At 45.3% G+C, this 22662-nt stretch overlaps 1 protein-coding gene across 4 annotated transcripts in view; it reads left to right on the plus strand.

The window, feature by feature from the left end:
- The window catches only part of znf407 (zinc finger protein 407), a 133047-nt gene that overhangs the window by 56001 nt on the left and 54384 nt on the right, over positions 1-22662 (plus strand). For 2 of the 4 annotated variants that reach the window (XM_076982263.1, XM_076982264.1), the window contains exon 9: positions 19564-21902. The exons of 1 other annotated variant lie outside the window; for it this stretch is intronic. In XM_076982263.1, coding sequence (XP_076838378.1) covers positions 19564-20510 — 947 coding nt within the window. In that variant the 3' untranslated portion in view covers positions 20511-21902. Of the gene's footprint in view, positions 1-19563; positions 21903-22662 lie in introns of those variants that run through there. One more of the 4 variants, XM_076982267.1, reaches the window with a different exon arrangement.

Here is a 22662-nt window from a genome sequence, read left to right on the forward strand (position 1 = left end):
AAAATTAAAGCCTGGTTTATACTTGACGCCTCGCGAGCGGTGCGAGGGTCCGCGCGGCGAAAATGACGTAATCGCTGTGGTTCCGCCCGTGCGCGAGGGCCTTGCGCGCTGTCGATTTGCTAGCTCGTGCACCTCTCGAATTTTTTTACTTCCGCGCATCGCGCCTCAGCTCAATGGACAAAGTCGTGTTTGCAGGGTTCATACACCTTTATAAGGTGGAATTAAAGCACTTGTACGTCACTTTCAAGGTCCATTTCAATATTTCCCAGCACGGTAAGCTTAAATAAGTTAAATATTTATACATATACTCTAAATGATTCGAAATAATTCGCTTTTAATCACATTATTTAATGGTGGTTTATTTTCAAAACGCCCAATCTTAACGTTTTGAATTACAAGAGGCTCGTATTTATTAACACAAGAGAACTGTTCAGTCAGACAGCTATTTGTTGTGAAACGAAGTAGTTACAATTTCAAACATTTTCAAGTACTTTAGTCTAAATTCCAGCACTTTCAAACCTGAATCACAAAGCAACATTAAAATTCGTCAGAAATGTTCATTCTCCTGTTGTTGACGGGTGTTTCTTTATACTACCACATATCGTTTCGGAGAACACTGCACGCGGATTTTGACGAATTATGACGAATTTTTATGTTGCTTTGTGTTTCAGGTTTGAACAGTACTTTAAAATGCTTGAAATAGTCGTTTTCAATTTATCGTTCTCTTGTATTACGTTAATACGAGCCTCTTGTAATTCCAGGACGAAACATGAGAGAACGTGAAGACGTTGGGCGTTTTGAAAATAACCACCATTAAATAATGTGATTAAAAGCGAATTATTTCGAATCATTTTGAGTATATGTATAAATATTTAACTTATTTAAGTTTACCGTGCTGGGGAATATTGAACTGGACCTTGAAAGTGACGTACAAGTGCTTTAATTCCACCTTGTATAGGTGTATAAACCCTGCAAACACGGTCAACAAATTACGTGCAGATAAATATAGTTGAATAGCCCTGAGCTACAGTATAGGGAGCTGTGAGCTACAGTGTAGAGAGCTACAGTATAGAGAGCTACAGTAAAGGGATTATCTGCCATTTAAATAACCAGTGAATAATGTATAACTGTCACTCCTTCACCACCAGACACCTTCCTTGTATGCGTCATTATGAAGGTTGAGCTGTTGCAAGTAACCAGTCATCTCCAGTGAGCTTCAATCTCAGCATGCGTGTGTGTGTGTGTGTGTGTGTGTGTGTGTGTGTGTGTGTGTGTCTGTCTGTCTGTCTGTCTGCGTGTTTGTGTGTGTGCGTGTCTGTCTGTCTGTGTGTCTGCGTGTTTGAGTGTGTATATATGTGTGTGTGTGTGTATGTGTGTGTGTGTGTGTGTGTGTGTGTGTGTTCATTGTCCTGTTGTAATCCCTCTGCCAGGAGATTCCCACACCAAACATTCTCATCATTTCAGTTATCATATTTATCACATTTATTTTTCTTGCCCTCAACCAGTTTAATGTTAATCTCTTCTTACCCCTTTCCCTGCTCCCTGTATTCTTTTATATTTGTCTATTTATTACCCCCTGGCAAGATGTGTGCTGTCATTCTTATTGAATGACAGCAGTCAAGTGGCCTTCGGAAATATTTATTTATTTATTGGTGGGGGTTTTGGTCGGTGTTGATGGCTCTATCTGGAAACCCAATTTATAGCTGTTTCTGTGTTTGTGTGTGTGTTTGTTTGTGTGTGTGTGTGTGCTGTTTCTGTGGTACTGGGTGTTGTCACTCACTATGACTGACAGCTCTCAGCTAGGACTGGCTCAGTAGGCACAGCGTTCTTTACCTTTGCTTTTCTTACATCTCACTTTGGTACACACACACACACACACACACACACACACACACACACACACACACACACATTTGCCAGCGCGTCCACATTCAGGCAGTCGTGCACCTCTTGTCATTAAATCTTTTCTGAGTGAGAAGTAGACACACAAACACACTGATGTGATTGTGAGGGATGACCATGTGCATCAGAAAGTCTTTAATCTGCCAACAGCAACACACACACACACACACACACACACAATAAACACACACAATAAACACACACACACACACACACACACACAATAAACACACATACAAACACACACACACACAATAAACACACATACAAACACACACACAATAAACACACACACAAACACACACACAAAATAAACACACATACAAACACACACACACAAAATAAACACACATACAAACACATGCAAACATTCACCTACATATACAGCACAGTGCACATGTGTAAAGTATGCAAAGTAAGAATGATTTCAAATCATTAATGGAATGTGTTAATAGAGATGTTTAGTAATGTGTTAATGGACATTTTTTCATATATGTCACCCTTGGCTTGCTCACTGGTGGCTTTGACTTGGACAGTTGTAAAGCTGCTTTGTGACAACAACTGTTGTAGAAAGCGCTATATAAATAAAATTTGATTGATTGATTTGATATTGAAATGTGGTCAGCCCAGGAATGTTCAGCACATGCACGTCACACATATGTCCTTTCGGAATTGGAAAGATGTCCAGTGGTGCTATCCGCTCCAAACTGGGAGAAACCAGTGGGGCCCAGTACACCCATTAACTGCTCTCAGAAGTCTGTCCAGCCGCAGTGTTCATGGGTTCATACCTCTGACATGGAAACAAGACCATGCAACTCAACTATACTCAGAAACAGGAACCATGGTGCATAAAAATGGCAGGAGGCTCTCTGGAGAAAGCTCGTTACTCATCCATCAAGCACTTGAATCAGGGAAGTATCTCATTAACTTCCAATTTAATTTGCAGCAGGACAAGGACCCAAAACATACAGCGTCATTAAGAACATGTTCAATGTAACATTTTGGACAGAGGGCAACTGTGCAAACTGCTCAGCACTGCAAAAGTGCTTTTGAAGATTTAGGAAATAGATCCAGAAAAAACCTTTTTTTAAATCACAATATTTAGTAGACATTTATGTCATAATATTTATTCCATGCGGTCCTAAAGTTTTTTTTTAAGAATGACAAATTCTTAATTCTGATAGGAAAAGGTGTTCAGCAAAACAATAAGCAAATCTCCTCTTGGTTTTACCCATGTACAGCTGATTACGTTTCATGCAACTAATACAGATGATGACTCCTGCAGTAATGCATGTGGAGGATGATCAAAACACCATTCCACCACATCCCAGAGATCTGGTGACTGGAAATGTCATTAGTAGAATTAACTTGTTTTCATGTTCAAGAAACCAGTTTGAGATGAGCTTTGAGTTTTAAGACATGGCGTGTTATCCTGCTGGGTGTAGCCATGAGACAAGAAAGTCATAAATGGATGAATATTTACTCAAGATGGCTGTGGCATTAAAACACTCAATTGCTATTAATGGGCCCAAAGTGTGCCAAGAAAATATTCCCCACACCACTACAATACCACCACCAGCCCATAGATACAAGGCAGGATGGATCCCTACATTTTGTTGTTTACAAAAGAATTCTGAAAATCAAAAGCATGGCAACATGTTTCCAGGCAACATGTTTCTAGTCTTCTACTGTCCAGTTTATATTGTCTATTGTCTAATGAGCAGTTAAGTAGGTGTACCTAATAAAGTGGCCACTGAATGTATACACATATACATATAGTGGGTTAGTGAATTGTAGCTGTGCATTATCGATTTCAGTTGCGATATTGACAGAGCAGAGAATGAGACAGTTGAGCTGATGGAGGGACTTTGGTATCATGTATCGTGAGTCTCAGCACAAGCCATAAATATTTCTGGCACATTTTTTATGCATGGGAAAATCCCTGATACAGCCTCCTATAAAAATAAAATTCTACCATGAAAGATATTTGTCAGTGGGCACATGATGGACGACTCACAGCCATGTAGCTTGTTATGGTGCCCCAACACTGCTGAACACAGCACAGCAACATGGACACCAGAGTCATTACTGACGTTAGCACCAAGATAGAGGTTAGGAACCAAGCACCAAGTAGGAAAGACTGCGTCAGAGAGATTCACCGTGATGGGCACGAGCACCTGCATGTGAGTCTGTGTGTTGATCATGAACGTAAACATACACATCTGACCACCCTCAGTAGTGTATCTCTGTGAGAGTGCTCGGAGTCAAACCACTCATAATTCAGCATATTTCCAGGAAATGTTTTTGAAGCCTTTTTCATTTACCTGTAGCTATGCTGAATTATTTTTAGAAACAAGCTAAACATTTTACACAAAAATACATTTGAATCTAAAAGCTGTTTAAAACAGGGAAAAACGCTGTTTTAGTCACTTCTCTTCTTTAAAACACTGCGTACTGCCAAACAAAAGAAGCTCGTACCTTCTCTGAAACTCAACGGAAGGAACGTCATGTCTAACGTGGTGTTGCAGTTGCAAGACGTCCTGCATGCAGTGAACGACATATGCTGTGAGATGATGACATCAGGGAGACTGTGACCTCACTCTCAGAATGATAGAAAGATGATGAAAGAAAACATAACCATAAATACATTTTGTAATGTAAGAAAAGGCCATTTGAACTTTCATTTCATAATGTTTTAAGCAGGCATTAACACAGCTCTTTAATCCTGTATGAACACAACGGTTAATATGTGACTTAAATAGTTTAAAATACCTCATATGTATCCTATATCTTACACTAAACAAACACTATATACTTCAATGTAAGATCTGCTTTACATCTCAAATACTGAGATAATATTAATGGCAATATAGTAACCCACTACAAACACACACTCACACTTTTTTCTGCTTCTGAATTTGCAGTGCTAGTTTTAAAAACACATGTTAACTAGCAGTCTAGAAAAAACCAGTCAGTTAAATTACAAGTTTATGCTTTTGTAACAGAGTCATCTCGACCCTTGTTAGGTTTCTAGCTACCAATGTTTGGCTTTGAAAATGCTCTGAGAATATTACCAGAGAATATTTAATATTTAATCAAGAACAGGTAATGTTTGTGTTCCCAACATGTCATTATTGTTACATAGGACAACATGATTTAAAATCATTATAAAATGTTAACATTAAAAAAGTCTTAAGATTAAATTAAATGTTTATATTGGCAAGATTTGCCTGCATGTGTGCATAACATGACAAGCTATAAAAAGTAACATAACATAATCTGACAAGCTTTAAAAAGTAACATAACATAATCTGACAAGCTTTAAAGAAATAATCTGTGATCCAGACAAGCAATAAAAAACTGCATATTGGAGTTTTGGTGAATGTTAAAAATGTTAAAATGTTGTTTGTCATTTCACCATATTGGAGCATTATTATAAATGATCGTCATTTTTAAAACATTCTTTGAACATTTTAAATAGTTTTCTTCAGACAAGAGCTGCTTTGTTAGCCAAAGATGCGGAAATACTCCCTGCCAGCTAATTATTCTAGAAACTGATAATGCTAGCTAGCTAACTGTTGTGTTATTTACTATTTAGCTTTGAGGCCAGAAAGAGGAAACCGAGGAATCAGTTTAGGAATTATTTAAATTTGGGGAATGGTCAAAGAATTTGCTTGTTGTTTGTTTTTTCCCCCTAGGGGGGTTAGGGTGGAGGTATTAGTCCTAATATTTTGGATTTAATGATGCATTTGAATGCCAAAAGGACTGTGTGTGTGTGTGTGTGTGTGTGTGTGTGTGTGTGTGTGTGTGTGTGTGTGTGTGTGTGTGCACAGGTAAAGGCAGATATTGTGGTGTGGATTTGTGGGGTTTAATTGGTGTGTTGTAGTGTGTGATGTGAGGGTCTTTTTATGGAGGTAAGCATGAAGTGGGTTTAGTGTGAGGTGACATTCGAAACAGCACTCTCACTCTCTGGTTTTTTCATTCTCTGTTATATACATGCTCATGAGGGAGACAGCATGAGCACTTAATGTGTAGCTACAGACCTCAGAGAAGAGGGAGCACATCTGCTCAGCAGCCCTGGCCATCTACTGATCTTCGTAGAGCATGTGGGCTACTCTGATTTTTTTTTTACCAGCTTGTAGCAAATTAAACACCCTTAATGTTAATACGTATACTTTATTGTGTTAATTTATTATACGGTGAGAAAAATAAGTATTTGAACACTCCGTTACTTTACAAGGTCTCCCACATAAATGTTCATCTTAGGTGCGTGTCCACTGTGAGAGACATAATCTAAAAAAATCTGGAAATCACAATGTATGATTTTAAAATAATTTATTTGTGTGTTGCTGCTACAAATAAGTATTTGATACAGTTTGGCACAGTAGCCTTTGTTTGCAGTTAGAGGTCAAACATTTCCTGGAGTTTTTCACCATATTTATACACACTGCAGCAGGGATTTTGGCCCATTTCTCCACACAGATCTTCCAGATCAGCCACATTTCTGGGCTGTTGCTGAAAAATACAGAGTTTGAGCTCCCTCCAAAGATTTTCTATAGGGTTTAGATCTGGAAACTGGCTAGGTCACGCCAGAACTTTGATATGCTTCTTACGGAGACACTCCTTGGTTATCCCTAACCCTAGCTTTGGGTCATTTGGGTCATTGTCATGTTGAAAGACCCAACCACGACCCATCTTCGATGCTCTATATCTGAGGGAATGAGGTTCTTCAAAATCTCCCAATACATGATCCCGGTCATCCTCTCCTTAATACAGTGCAGTCGTCCTGTCCCATGTGCAGAAAAACACTCCCAAAGAATGATGCTTCCACCCCCATGATTCACAGTAGGGATGGTGTTTTTGGGACGGTACTCATCATTCTTTGTCCTCCAAACATGGCGAGTGGAATTAAGACCAATAAGTTCTATTTTGGTCTCATCTGACCAAAGAACTTTCTCCCATGACTCCTCTGAATCATCTAAATGGTCATGGGTGAAATTAAGACGGGCCTGGATGTGTGCTGATTTAAGCAGGGGAACCTTCTGTACCATGACTTTAAACTATGATGTCTTAGTGTATTACCCACAGTAACCTTGGAAATAGTGGTGCCAGCTCTCTTCAGGTCATTGACCAGCTCCTCCCGTGTAGTTCTGGGCTGGTTCCTCACCTTTCTTAGGATCACTGCTACACCACGAGGTGAGATCTTACATGGAGCTCCAGTCTGAGGGAGACTGACGGTCATGTTTAGCTTCTTCCATTTTATAATAATTGCTCCAACAGTTGATCTTTTTTCATCAAGCTGCTTGTCAATTACCCCGTAGCTCTTTCCAGCCTTGTGGAGGTCTACAATGTTGTCTCTGGTGTTTTTATTCAGCTCTTTGGTCTTAGCCATGTTAGTAGAGTCTTACTGATTGTGTGGGGTGGACAGGTGTCCTTATGCAGCATACTTCTAGATTAGAATAATAAATGGTGGTGGACCTTTCAGAGGTGGACTAACAGGTCTTTGAGGGCCAGAATTTTTGTGGATTAGCAGGTGTTAAAATACTTATTTGCAGCAGTAACACACACATTTTTTAATTACATTCTGATTTCTGGATTTTTTATATATTATGTCTCTCACAGTGGACGTGCACCCAAGATTAAAATTACAGAACCTCCATGATTTATAAGTGGGAGAACTTGCAAAGTCGCTGGGCGTTCAAATACTTATGTTCCTCACTGTAATTCTTAGAACAAATTCAGTATACTGGATACTCAAGAATACTCAAAAGACAGATCTAATACACTCACACACTGCTCTGTGGTTTGTGTGGGCATATATGTGTATATGTGTGTTGCTAGCTGCCTCAGGGATTTATCTTTGATGAAAGATACTTGGACCTCAGCATCCATTTCACATTTGCATCAATCGATCATTCAGCAGAACAACCAGTTTAAAATAGGGAGACGGTGTTTAAAAGGAGGAAACAGTGTGGTCTGAACTGGTTTTGCAGAGGCCACGACTGGACACCTCGTATTGAATAATTGGTGCAATTTATTTATCAATAAATAAATCTGCCGTGTGGTATATGGCAGTGCCGCACATCCTTCCACACACTCACTGATCAGTATACCCACTCAGCACTCACAGTAATACATTCATAAATCTGTTTTTTCAATAGTGCATTATTTGAGCATTTAAAATAATTTAATGCTTAAGTGATTTAAATAAACGGTACAGTAGTTTTTAAAGGATGCTGCCCAGTTGAGAATATCTTAATTCACAATTTGCAGTTAAGTGTCTGAGAAAATATGTTTTATAAATACATTGAATACATGAAATTGGCTATGGTGATATACCTTTTGTACTGTTACACAATCTGCAAGTTTAGAGACTTTTTAAAAGTGCATTTATATCAAAGAATTGCTGAAGCCAATGACATACTCTGTTCTATGTACCCATATCGGTGGAAAGTGGGGGGGGGGCAGTGCCCACCACCCCCAGCATTCCTGCCATCCCCGCCACCACCCCCACCCCCAGCATCGTCATGCCACTTAGTACACTGGTATTTTGAGAGAACTGATCTCCAGAGTTACCCCAAACACATTACTCCTGACAACTAAGTTACAGAAACTCCGGGGAGCCTATCCCCAGGGTGCTGTCCTCCTGCGGCTGGCTGCTGGGAACATTTCCACCCACCTGGTCCTGCCAGAGGCCACATGCCTTGCTGAGACTCTTTCCGTTGTAAAACAGAAATGGCTCCGATGCACCTTACACACTCCTTTTTGCACTTAGAATAGCCGGAACAACCATATAGCGGTTTGGCTCCAGAGCAAGTCTGACTTTTACCCTCCCAGAGTGGTATTGTCATTTTAATTAAAAGCCAAGAGCTCATATGAACCTGCTGCAGATGCCTTGCAATGGTCAGCTGTGTTGGAGAATTAATAGATTTACATAAAGTTGTAATGCTGCCAACAAGAAACATCTTCACTCTAGTGGTGGACATAAACATAATAAAATAATGTAATAAAATGACAAATTATATAAAAGAAAAACCCAAAAATTATAAAGTAAATAAGATGGCAGGAATTAGGAAGAAACTTTGGGAGGACCAGACTCAGTCCTGGGAGAGAAGGGGTGGGGACATCACTCCATGACCCTCCCTGGTGTGTTTGAGAGAAGGGGTGAGGACATCACTCCATGACCCTCCCTGGTGTGTTTGAGAGAAGGGGTGGGGACATCACTCCATGACCCTCCCTGGTGTGTTTGAGAGAAGGGGTGGGGACATCACTCCATGACCCTCCCTGGTGTGTTTGAGAGAAGGGGTGGGGACATCACTCCATGACCCTCCCTGGTATGTTTGAGAGAAGGGGTGGGGACATCACTCCATGACCCTCCCTGGTATGTTTGAGAGAAGGGGTGGGGACATCACTCCATGACCCTCCCTGGTGTGTTTGAGAGAAGGGGTGGGGACATCACTCCATGACCCTCCCTGGTGTGTTTGAGAGAAGGGGTGAGGACATCACTCCATGACCCTCCCTGGTGTGTTTGAGAGAAGGGGTGGGGACATCACTCCATGACCCTCCCTGGTGTGTTTGAGAGAAGGGGTGGGGACATCACTCCATGACCCTCCCTGGTGTGTTTGAGAGAAGGGGTGGGGACATCACTCCATGACCCTCCCTGGTATGTTTGAGAGAAGGGGTGGGGACATCACTCCATGACCCTCCCTGGTGTGTTTGAGAGAAGGGGTGGGGACATCACTCCATGACCCTCCCTGGTGTGTTTGAGAGAAGGGGTGAGGACATCACTCCATGACCCTCCCTGGTGTGTTTGAGAGAAGGGGTGGGGACATCACTCCATGACCCTTCCTGGTGTGTTTGAGAGAAGGGGTGAGGACATCACTCCATGACCCTCCCTGGTGTGTTTGAGAGAAGGGGTGGGGACATCACTCCATGACCCTCCCTGGTGTGTTTGAGAGAAGGGGTGGGGACATCACTCCATGACCCTCCCTGGTGTGTTTGAGAGAAGGGGTGGGGCCATCACTCCATGACCCTCCCTGGTATGTTTCAGAGCTGAGGCATCAATCAAACCAATTGTGTAACATTTTAAGCTGACTCGCATATTGCTAAATAAGAATACAGACCTGCCAATGAAATAAAGCATTCATTAGCTATTCTACAGCCTGTCAGCCTCAGTCAAACAGATTAGAGTGAACCACCCACCATGATGCCACCTTGTGCTCCACAGGACTATATTTAGGTCTGCCTTAAGTAAACACTGCAGGAAAGTGCAGCGTTCTAGAGCCTGGGTACACACCACCCGATATGGTGAAGATCAGATATGCTATGACCTGGAATTTATCTGACACATTGGACTTCAAACATAATTTATCATCTTTGGGTTTCTACAAGCATATTAGGCACTTTAGACTTTTTTTATATTTTAATTTTAAGGACAAAAAACCTAACGATAGGTAGGAAAACCACTCAAAAATGAACTTCAGGACAAGCCACACTGAAAGGACAAAAACATCTAGAGAAAGGTTAGGTTAAGATTAGGGTTAAGATTAGGTTTAAGATTAGGCTTAGACTGTTCTTATTAAACATAAGTTGTTACATCTATAGTTCTCTGACAATCAGCATATGTATGTGTGTGGAAAAATGAATGTATAACGTGTATATCGGATCATATCCATGCCAGCATGACTGGTCTGACTCAGTTTTAAAGTGTGAGACTGGTCACATGCTGTGTTTTGGAGTCGTATGTCTGCAAGATGTTGACTTGTGTTCAAACCACACGATTCCCACCTGGAAGACCCACACTGGAGGTCTTGATGCTATCCTCTGCTTTCACTGCAATCATACTGTCATCATAGAACTATCGGTGCCAGTTTGCCTTGCAGTGGAGATGGAGACTCAGTAGTAAAACTCCCCTGATGTTTGAGCATGCATGCACACACACTCATTAACTCTTTATCTACCAAAAGAACTTTATAGCATTTTAGTCATTCACTTTTTCTTGTTCTTCTGTAACTGAGTTTCTCACACACTGACCTTTCTGACATTTCTGTTCTCATATTTGGAGGAGATGCTGATGTTCAAGTCAAGCCAAGTTAAATTTGTTTATATAGCGCTTGGGAAAAGTCATCAAAGTGTAGGAGGTGAGAAGGTGTGTAACAGCAGCGTGAGGGGCAGAGCGTTAACTGAGAGTGCCGCTAAGAGGGTATTGCTAAGCACTCCAGCTACACCCAACTCTGTGTGTATGTGTTTTCAGCCAACACCTCCTGTTTTTAATCTTTGGCTACAGATAATCAGGCCAAACTATCTAGACTTCTACTTTATCCTAGTGGAGCAAGCCATCATAACTGCAACCCACTGTACATTACCTACACACACACAAGTTTTTAAAAAAAGGAAACAGAAACCCCTGAGGGGGAGAGAGATGCACACATAAACAGTGAGGGCTGGAGTGCAAATAGTGAAGGATAGGAGTGGTGGGAGTGATTGGAGTGATGGAACTGGTGGGAGTGATTGCATTGATGGAACTGGTGGGAGTGATGGAACTGGTGAGAGTGATGGGAGTGATTGGAGTGGTGAGAGTGATGGAACTGATGGGAGTGATGGAACTGGTGGGAGTGATTGGAGTGGTGTGAGTGATTGGAGTGATGGGGATGGTGGGAGTGATGGAACTGGTGAGTGATTGGAGTGATGGAACTGGTGGGAGTGATTGGAGTGATGAGAGTGATGAAAGTGATTGGAGTGATAGGAGTGATGGGAGTGACTGGAGTGATGGAAATGGTGGGAGTGATGAGAGTGATTGGAATGGTGGGAGTGATTGGAGTGGTCAGAGTGATGGGAGTGATTGGAGTGATGGAACTGGTGGGAGTGACTGGAGTGATGGAACTGGTGGGAGTGATTGGAGTGATGAGAGTGATTAGAATGGTGGGAGTGATTGGAGTGGTCAGAGTGATTCGAGTGATGGAACTGGTGGGAGTGATTGGAGTGGTGAGAATGGTGGAAGTGATGGGAGTGATTGGAGTGGTGGGAGTGAATGGAGTGATGGAACTGGTGGGAGTGATTGGAGTGGTGGGAGTGATGGAACTGGGGGAAGTGATTGGAGTGGTGGGAGTGATTGGAGTGATGGAACTGGTGGGAGTGATTGGAGTGATGAGAGTGATGAAAAAGATTGGAGTGGTGGGAGTGATTGTAGTGGTGGGAGTTATGGGAGTGACTGGAGTGATGGAACTGGTGGGAGTGATTGGAGTGATGAGAGTGATTGGAATGGTGGGAATGATTGGAGTGGTCAGAGTGATTGGAGTGATGGAACTGGTGGGAGTGATTGGAGTGGTGGGAGTGAATGGAGTGATGGAACTGGGGGAAGTGATGAGAGTGATGAAAGTGATGAGTGGTGGGAGTGACTGGAGTGATGGAACTGGTGGGAGTGATTGGAGTGGTGGGAGTGATGAGAGTGATGAGAGTGATTGGAGTGGTGGGAGTGATGGGAGTGACTGGAGTGATGGAACTGGTGGGAGTGATTGGAGTGATGAGAGTGATTGGAATGGTGGGAGTGATTAAAGTGGTCAGAGTGATTCGAGTGATGGAACTGGTGGGAGTGATTGGAGTGGTGAGAGTGGTGGAAGTGATGGGAGTGATTGGAGTGGTGAGAGTGATTGGAGTGGTGGGAGTGAATGGAGTGATGGAACTGGTGGGAGTGATTGGAGTGATGGAACTGGTGGGAGAGATTGGAGTGGTGAGAGTGGTGGAAGTGGTGAGAGTGATTGGAGTGATGGAACTGGTGGGAGTGATTGGAGTGATGGAACTGGTGGGAGTGATTGGAGTGGTGAGAGTGGAGTGGTGGGAGTGATTGGAGTGATGAGAGTGATTGGAGTGGTGGGAGTGATGGAACTGGTGGGAGTGATGGAACTGGTGGGAGTGATGGAACTGGTGGGAGTGATTGGAGTGGTGGGAGTGATTGGAGTGATGAGAGTGATTGGAGTGGTGGGAGTGATGGAACTGGTGGGAGTGATGGAACTGGTGGGAGTGATGGAACTGGTGGGAGTGATTGGAGTGGTGAGAGTGATTGGAGTGGTGAGAGTGATTGGAGTGGTGAGAGTGATTGGAGTGGTGGGAGTGATTGGGATGGTGGGAGTGATGGGAGTGATGAAACTGGTGGGAGTGATGGAACTGGTGGAAGTGATGGAACTAGTGGGAGTGATTGGAGTGATAGAACTGGTGGGATTGATTGGTGTGATGGAACTGGTGGGAGTGATTGGAGTGATGAGAGTGATTGGAATGGTCAGAGTGATTGGAGTGATGGAACTGGTGGGAGTGATTGGAGTGGTGGGAGTGAATGGAGTGATGGAACTGGGGGAAGTGATTGGAGTGGTGGGAGTGATTGGAGTGATGAAACTGGTAGGAGTGATTGGAGTGATGAAAGTGATGAAAGTGATTGGAGCGGTGGGAGTGATGGGAGTGGTCAGAGTGATTGGAGTGATGGAACTGGTGGGAGTGATTGGAGTGATGAGAGTGATTGGAATGGTGGGAGTGATTGGAGTGGTCAGAGTGATTGGAGTGATGGAACTGGTGGGAGTGATTGGAGTGATGAGAGTGATGGAACTGGTGGGAGTGATTGGAGTGGTGGGAGTGATGGAACTGGTGGGAGTGATGGAACTGGTGGGAGTGATTGGAGTGACTGGAGTGATGGAACTGGTGGGAGTGATGAGAGTGATTGGAATGGTGGGAGTGATTGGAGTGGTCAGAGTGATTCAAGTGATGGAACTGGTGGAAGTGATGGGAGTGATGAGAGTGGTGGGAGTGATTGGAGTGGTGGGAGTGGTGAGAGTGATTGGAGTGATGGAACTGGTGGGAGTGATTGGAGTGATGCAACTGGTGGGAGTAATGGGGTGGTGGGAGTTGTGGGAGTGATGGGAGTGGTGGAAGTGATGGAACTGGTGGGAGTTATTGGAGTGATGGAACTGGTGGGAGTGATTGGAGTGATGGGAGTGATGAGAGTGGTGGGAGGGATTGGAGTAATGGAACTGGTGGGAATGATTGGAGTGGTGGGAGTAATGGGAGTGACGAGAGTGATTGGAGTGGTGGGAGTGATTGGAGTGATGGAGCTGGTGGGAGTGATTGGAGTGGTGGGAGTGATTGGAGTGGTGAGAGTGGTGGAAGTGGTGAGAGTGATTGGAGTGATGGAACTGGTGGGAGTGATTGGAGTGATGGAACTGGTGGGAGTGATTGGAGTGGTGAGAGTGGAGTGGTGGGAGTGATTGGAGTGATGAGAGTGATTGGAGTGGTGGGACTGATGGAACTGGTGGGAGTGATGGAACTGGTGGGAGGGATGGAACTGGTGGGAGTGATGGGAGTGGTGAGAGTGATTGGAGTGGTGGGAGTGATTGGGATGGTGGGAGTGATTGGGATGATGGGAGTGAGTGGAGTGATGAGAGTGATGAAACTGGTGGGAGTGATGGAACTGGTGGGAGTGATTGGAGTGATGAGAGTGATTGGAATGGTGGGAGTGATTGGAGTGGTCAGAGTGATTGGAGTGATGGAACTGGTGGGAGAGATTGGAGTGGTGAGAGTGGTGGAAGTGATGGGAGTGATGAGAGTGGTGGGAGTGATTGGAGTGATGGAACTGGTGGGAGTGATGGAACTGATGGGAGTGGTGAGAGTGATGGGAGTGATTGGAGTGGTGAGAGTGATTGGAGTGATGGAACTGGTGTGAGTGATTTGAGTGATGCAACTGGTGGGAGTAATGGGGTGGTGGGAGTTGTGGGAGTGATGGGAGTGGTGGACGTGATGGAACTGGTGGGAGTTATTGGAGTGATGGAACTGGTGGGAGTGATTGGAGTGATGGGAGTGATGAGAGTGGTGGGAGTGATTGGAGTAATGGAACTGGTGGGAATGATTGGAGTGGTGGGAGTAATGGGAGTGACGAGAGTGATTGGAGTGGTGGGAGTGATTGGAGTGATGGAGCTGGTGGGAGTGATTGGAGTGGTGGGAGTGGTGAGAGTGGTGGAAGTGGTGAGAGTGATTGGAGTGATGGAACTGGTGGGAGTGATTGGAGTGGTGAGAGTGGAGTGGTGGGAGTGATTGGGATGGTGGGAGTGATTGGGATGGTGGGAGTGATGGGAGTGAGTGGAGTGATGGGAGTGATGAAACTGGTGGGAGTGATGGAACTGGTGGGAGTGATGGAACTGGTGGGAGTGATTGGAGTGATGAGAGTGATTGGAATGGTGGGAGTGATTGGAGTGGTCAGAGTGATTGGAGTGATGGAACTGGTGGGAGTGATTGAGTGATGGAACTGGTGGGAGAGATTGGAGTGGTGAGAGTGGTGAGAGTGGTGAGAGTGGTGGAAGTGATGGGAGTGATGAGAGTGGTGGGAGTGATTGGAGTGATGGAACTGGTGGGAGTGATGGAACTGATGGGAGTGGTGAGAGTGATGGGAGTGATTGGAGTGGTGGGAGTGATTGGAGTGATGCAACTGGTGGGAGTAATGGGGTGGTGGGAGTTGTGGGAGTGGTGGAAGTGATGGAACTGGTGGGAGTGATGGAACTGGTGGGAGTTATTAGAGTGTTGGAACTGGTGGGAGTGATTGGAGTGATGGGAGTGATGAGAGTGGTGGGAGTGATTGGAGTAATGGAACTGGTGGGAATGATTGGAGTGACGAGAGTGATTGGAGTGGTGGGAGTGATTGGAGTGATGGAGCTGGTGGGAGTGATTGGAGTGGTGGGAGTGATTGGAGTGGTGAGAGTGGTGGAAGTGGTGAGAGTGATTGGAGTGATGGAACTGGTGGGAGTGATTGGAGTGATGGAACTGGTGGGAGTGATTGGAGTGGTGAGAGTGGAGTGGTGGGAGTGATTGGAGTGATGAGAGTGATTGGAGTGGTGGGACTGATGGAACTGGTGGGAGTGATGGAACTGGTGGGAGGGATGGAACTGGTGGGAGTGATGGGAGTGGTGAGAGTGATTGGAGTGGTGGGAGTGATTGGGATGGTGGGAGTGATTGGGATGATGGGAGTGAGTGGAGTGATGAGAGTGATGAAACTGGTGGGAGTGATGGAACTGGTGGGAGTGATTGGAGTGATGAGAGTGATTGGAATGGTGGGAGTGATTGGAGTGGTCAGAGTGATTGGAGTGATGGAACTGGTGGGAGAGATTGGAGTGGTGAGAGTGGTGGAAGTGATGGGAGTGATGAGAGTGGTGGGAGTGATTGGAGTGATGGAACTGGTGGGAGTGATGGAACTGATGGGAGTGGTGAGAGTGATGGGAGTGATTGGAGTGGTGAGAGTGATTGGAGTGATGGAACTGGTGGGAGTGATTTGAGTGATGCAACTGGTGGGAGTAATGGGGTGGTGGGAGTTGTGGGAGTGATGGGAGTGGTGGACGTGATGGAACTGGTGGGAGTTATTGGAGTGATGGAACTGGTGGGAGTGATTGGAGTGATGGGAGTGATGAGAGTGGTGGGAGTGATTGGAGTAATGGAACTGGTGGGAATGATTGGAGTGGTGGGAGTAATGGGAGTGACGAGAGTGATTGGAGTGGTGGGAGTGATTGGAGTGATGGAGCTGGTGGGAGTGATTGGAGTGGTGGGAGTGGTGAGAGTGGTGGAAGTGGTGAGAGTGATTGGAGTGATGGAACTGGTGGGAGTGATTGGAGTGGTGAGAGTGGAGTGGTGGGAGTGATTGGGATGGTGGGAGTGATTGGGATGGTGGGAGTGATGGGAGTGAGTGGAGTGATGGGAGTGATGAAACTGGTGGGAGTGATGGAACTGGTGGGAGTGATGGAACTGGTGGGAGTGATTGGAGTGATGAGAGTGATTGGAATGGTGGGAGTGATTGGAGTGGTCAGAGTGATTGGAGTGATGGAACTGGTGGGAGTGATTGAGTGATGGAACTGGTGGGAGAGATTGGAGTGGTGAGAGTGGTGAGAGTGGTGAGAGTGGTGGAAGTGATGGGAGTGATGAGAGTGGTGGGAGTGATTGGAGTGATGGAACTGGTGGGAGTGATGGAACTGATGGGAGTGGTGAGAGTGATGGGAGTGATTGGAGTGGTGGGAGTGATTGGAGTGATGCAACTGGTGGGAGTAATGGGGTGGTGGGAGTTGTGGGAGTGGTGGAAGTGATGGAACTGGTGGGAGTGATGGAACTGGTGGGAGTTATTGGAGTGTTGGAACTGGTGGGAGTGATTGGAGTGATGGGAGTGATGAGAGTGGTGGGAGTGATTGGAGTAATGGAACTGGTGGGAATGATTGGAGTGGTGGGAGTAATGGGAGTGACGAGAGTGATTGGAGTGGTGGGAGTGATTGGAGTGATGGAGCTGGTGGGATTGATTGGAGTGGTGAGAGTGGTGGAAGTGGTGAGAGTGATTGGAGTGATGGAACTGGTGGGAGTGATTGGAGTGGTGAGAGTGGAGTGGTGGGAGTGATTGGAGTGATGAGAGTGATTGGAGTGGTGGGAGTGATGGAACTGGTGGGAGTGATGGGAGTGGTGAGAGTGATTGGAGTGGTGGGAGTGATGAGAGTGATTGGAGTGGTGGGAGTGATGAGAGTGATTGGAGTGGTGGGAGTGATTGGAGTGGTGGGAGTGATGGGAGTGAGTGGAGTGATGGGAGTGAGTGGAGTGATGGGAGTGATGAAACTGGTGGGAGTGATGAAACTGGTGGGAGTGATGGAACTGGTGGGAGTGATGGAACTGGTGGGAGTGATTGGAGTGATGAGAGTGATTGGAATGGTGGGAGTGATTGGAGTGGTCAGAGTGATTGGAGTGATGGAACTGGTGGGAGTGATTGAGTGATGGAACTGGTGGGAGTGATTGGAGTGATGAGAGTGATTGGAATGGTGGGAGTGATTGGAGTGGTCAGAGTGATTGGAGTGATGGAACTGGTGGGAGTGATTGGAGTGATGAGAGTGATGGAACTGGTGGGACTGATTGGAGTGGTGGGAGTGATGGAACTGGTGGGAGTGATTGGAGTGGTGGGAGTGATGAGAGTAATGAGACTGATGAGAGTGATTGGAGTGGTGGGAGTGATGGGAGTGACTGGAGTGATGGAACTGGTGGGAGTGATTGGAGTGGTCAGAGTGATTCGAGTGATGGAACTGGTGGGAGTGATTGGAGTGGTGAGAGTGGTGGAAGTGATGGGAGTGATTGGAGTGGTGAGAGTGATTGGAGTGGTGGGAGTGATTGGAGTAATGGAACTGGTGGGAATGATTGGAGTGGTGGGAGTAATGGGAGTGACGAGAGTGATTGGAGTGGTGGGAGTGATTGGAGTGATGGAGCTGGTGGGAGTGATTGGAGTGGTGAGAGTGGTGGAAGTGGTGAGAGTGATTGGAGTGATGGAACTGGTGGGAGTGATTGGAGTGGTGAGAGTGGAGTGGTGGGAGTGATTGGAGTGATGAGAGTGGAGTGGTGGGAGTGATGGAACTGGTGGGAGTGATTGGAGTGATGGGAGTGACGAGAGTGGTGGGAGTGATTGGAGTGATGGAACTGGTGGGAGTGATTGGAGTGATGGAACTGGTGGGAGTGATTGGAGTGATGGAACTGGTGGGAGTGATTGGAGTGGTGGGAGTGATTGGAGTGATGAGAGTGATTGGAGTGGTGGGAGTGATGGAACTGGTGGGAGTGATTGGAGTGGTGAGAGTGATTGGAGTGATGGGAGTGATTGGAGTGGTGGGAGTGAGAGGAGTGATGGGAGTGATTGGAGTGATGAAACTGGTGGGAGTGATTGGAGTGATAGAACTGGTGGGATTGATTGGTGTGATGGAACTGGTGGGAGTGATTGCAGTGGTGGGAGTGATGGGAGTGATGGGAGTGATTGGAGTAGTGGGAGTGATTGGAGTAGTGGGAGTGATTGGAGTGGTGGGAGTGATTGGAGTGATGGAACTGGTGGGAGTGATTGGAGTGGTGAGAGTGATGGGAGTGATTGGAGTGGTGGGAGTTGTGAGAGTGATGGAACTGGTGGGAGTGATGCAACTGGTGGGAGTGATGGTGTGGTGGGAGTTGTGGGAGTGATGGGAGTGGTGGAAGTGATGGAACTGGTGGGAGTGATGGAACTGGTGGGAGTTATTGGAGTGATGGAACTGGTGGAAGTGATTGGAGTGATGGGAGTGGTGGGAGTGATTGGAGTGATGGAACTGGTGGGAGTGATTGGAGTGGTGGGAGTGATGGGAGTGACGAGAGTGATTGGAGTGGTGGGAGTGATTGGAGTGATGGAGCTGGTGGGAGTGATTGGAGTGGTGAGAGTGATTGGAGTGATGGAACTGGTGGGAGTGATTGGAGTGATGGGAGTGATGGAACTGGTGGGAGTGATTGGAGTGATGGGAGTGCTGAGAGTGATGGGAGTGGTGGGAGTGATTGGAGTGATTGGAGTGATGGGAGTGCTGAGAGTGATGGGAGTGGTGGGAGTGATTGGAGTAATGGAACTGGTGGGAGTGATTGGAGTGATGGGAGTGCTGAGAGTGATGGGAGTGGTGGGAGTGCTACATCTGCTCCAGCCCAGAGTTTCCCCACCTGGAACTGATTACACAGCTGCTAATAGGCTATGCTGTACTGGCCCCTGCAGCCTGCTTTCTATTTATACAGCAACAGTTTTTTTATTGCTTAATAAAGTTATTGTGTATGTCATAAAGAAAACCTGTTGTGATGAGGACAATGTGTGATTGTTTTACTGTCTCTGCATGGCAGGAATTGTGTCCAAGTCCTTTGAATGCCGCCTGAAGGGCCAGGGTGCAGCATATGTGGAGGCCGAGACATCATTTACACCTGATGAGGGTCGTCTGGGTGTGGAGGCCCTGCAGCAGGTCATCATCATTCAGGGGTATGGAGAGGGTGAGGAGATGGAGGCCCTGGAGGAGTCCGCTGCTGCCACCTTGCAGACCCTGGCCATGTCTGGTCATGTTGCGGAGGTGTTGCACATCACTGAGGATGGCCAAGTCATTCCTTGTGATCACAAAGTGGCATCGTCTGAGGCTCAGCTGACCCAAGCGCACATCCAGCTGCCTGAAGGAACAACCCAGTACGTGCTAGTAAATCCTTCTGGAGCGGCACCGATGCTGGAGGACGAAGTGGAAGAACACGCGGTACAGGAGAGAGGACGAAGCCTCGCCAGGGGTGGCCAAGCGATGGCAGAGTCGTCCACGGCTCTTGATGCCTTGCTCTGTGCCGTGTCAGAACTTGGCCAAAAGACTGAAGCTACTGAGCCTGAAGTCATCACTAATGCTGTGGGAGAAAGTGGAACAAATGAGGGCGATCACACCCAGGTGGAGAGACAGGGGGAGGTGGAAGTTTACAGTGAGGTTTTACAAAGTGAGGGTGTAGAGTCGATTGGTGTGGTGGCACAAGTGGTGAGCCACACCCACAAGTCCACCGCTGAGGGAGTGGTGCAGGAGGTGCTACAGTTCGCTGCCAATCAACTAATGATGAAGGAGGGGCTAACTCAGGTGATTGTGAATGACGAGGGCACACATTATATAGTGACAGAGCTGGATGATTCCACCCTGCAGGTGGAAGGAACTGTATATGCACAGCAGGACGTGACAGGACCTGAGGAGGGGCAGGACTCACCACAGCAGGCTAACGAGGTTCCAGTCACATACTCACATATCAGCCTTAAACAAGATGCTCAGGAATGAGGACAGGGGAACTGCAGAGCTTGGGATCATCATCTTTGACTCACCCATCCTCCTATTCTGATATACATTGCTAACTCAGGAAGCTTTATTGGCTTAACACAGAATGGCGTCTACAAAAACCACACAAGTAGATGAACAAAGCAGGTTCAGGCCACCTACGCCTGAATGATCTCCACTCACCACATTATTTGCAACTGTAGAAAGTTATTTTTAATACTTCTGAACAGTTTGCATTATAATAACATACTAAAATGTTTAAAGAGTAAAGTAGGAGGCATTGTTGTACCTTGATAACATCAGAGATCTCCAAAACAGGAGATTTTTACATATGTTTACTCACACAACAATTCAGAAAAAGGTACATTTTCATTTATATTAACCGGATATTCCAGAATAATTGTAACTTAATCACAGTCTCCCACAGTTGTAACAAACTTTACAGTCATAGAGAAAAATGTAGTGCATCTGTATGTACTCAAATCAAAACTGAAAATGACTTACCTAAGACACCAACATGGCAAGTAGTTTGAATGTGAAATGTATTTTGTAGATCACTTCAGATACGCTCTCCTTCTGTTTGTTAAATACATTTTTAAGTTTCAGATTCAGAAATTTTCTGGTGGAACAATTTGTGATCATCCAAAAGCAACACAGTAAATGAAGCAAAAAGTAAAAACAGTTCAGGCAGATCAACTGGATTTTGTTCTTGCCATGTTGGTGTTGTGTTTCTAACCTGCATAAGGTATTTTGTTTTGTCTCTGCTCATTCAGTTCAGTTTGTAGATGAGGATCTAGGGAGGAGCCCCATAAAATACATTTCAAACTAATCAACTTTTGTATATGTATTGCAGCATTTGTGTTGTTTTTGAATGGTTTTAAGCTCTTTTCCTGTTTTGGGGGTTTTATTGCATATTGATGGATTTTGAGAGGCTTTCTTTGACTGCACAGTGAGAACTCTGTGGTTTTCTCACTCCACAAGACCACACACACTGCACTACAGTACTACAATCATTCCAGAGGTCCATTACTTCTGATGGGTTTTAATACATTTGGAGTTCTAACATCTTCATAAACTGTTTCACATATTCTTATGTTTTCCTGGGAAACCCCTACTGGAACAGATAAGGCTTTTGAATGAGTTGTGCTGTTTGACACAAGATTACTTGGTTTTTACAGTGCAGTCTGCAGCAAATCCTGTGCATGGAATATTGTTTGCCTTGCAATCATATCCCAGTAAAGTGAGTTCAGGATGAAATGAGTCTTTTCTTCTGTTTTATATGTAAATTATGTTGTTGTTTATTGAATTTTGCCAAACATGATGGGCATGAGTACATTTATTAAGTTTGAGTTCTACTGATAATACTTTGTGTGCATTGATTGTTACCAAAATATACTTCAGTGATTAATTGCAAAGCCAATGTCTCTGTGATATCTGGAATTAGTCTTCATCATAACTAATAATATTTATAACATTAAGCATTTTAGTACTAGATTGCACTGGTTATATATATATATATATATTTTGAGAAACAAGGCTTTCAGGATAAAGAGATGAGTTATGTTAACGACGAAGGTGTATTTACACAAAAAGGCTACTAACGTAGCAAACAGTCAACACCCAAGACGTTTGACTTACAAAGACGAGCACAGGACAAGACTAACGCATACAATATATACTGAACACATAACGAGCACTGTGTGTAACATGGACTAACGAGATGTGTGAGCACATAGACAACCACAACCAAAGGAAGTACATAAATGGACACAGACTACATCAACACAAAGGGCGGTGTCTGGGGATATATCGTGACAACACACACAAAGGGCGGTGTCTGGGGATATATCGTGACAACACACACAAAGGGCGGTGTCTGGGGATATATCGTGACAACACACACAAAGGGCGGTGTCTGGGGATATATCGTGACAACACACACAAAGGGCGGTGTCTGGGGATATATCGTGACAACACACACAAAGGGCGGTGTCTGGGGATATATCGTGACAACACACACAAAGGGCGGTGTCTGGGGGATATATCGTGACAACACACCCAAAGGGCGGTGTCTGGGGATATATCGTGACAACACACACAAAGGGCGGTGTCTGGGGATATATCGTGACAACACACACAAAGGGCGGTGTCTGGG

Source organism: Brachyhypopomus gauderio, chromosome 19, assembly GCF_052324685.1.
Source record: "Brachyhypopomus gauderio isolate BG-103 chromosome 19, BGAUD_0.2, whole genome shotgun sequence".
In the NCBI taxonomy this organism is placed as follows: domain Eukaryota; kingdom Metazoa; phylum Chordata; class Actinopteri; order Gymnotiformes; family Hypopomidae; genus Brachyhypopomus; species Brachyhypopomus gauderio.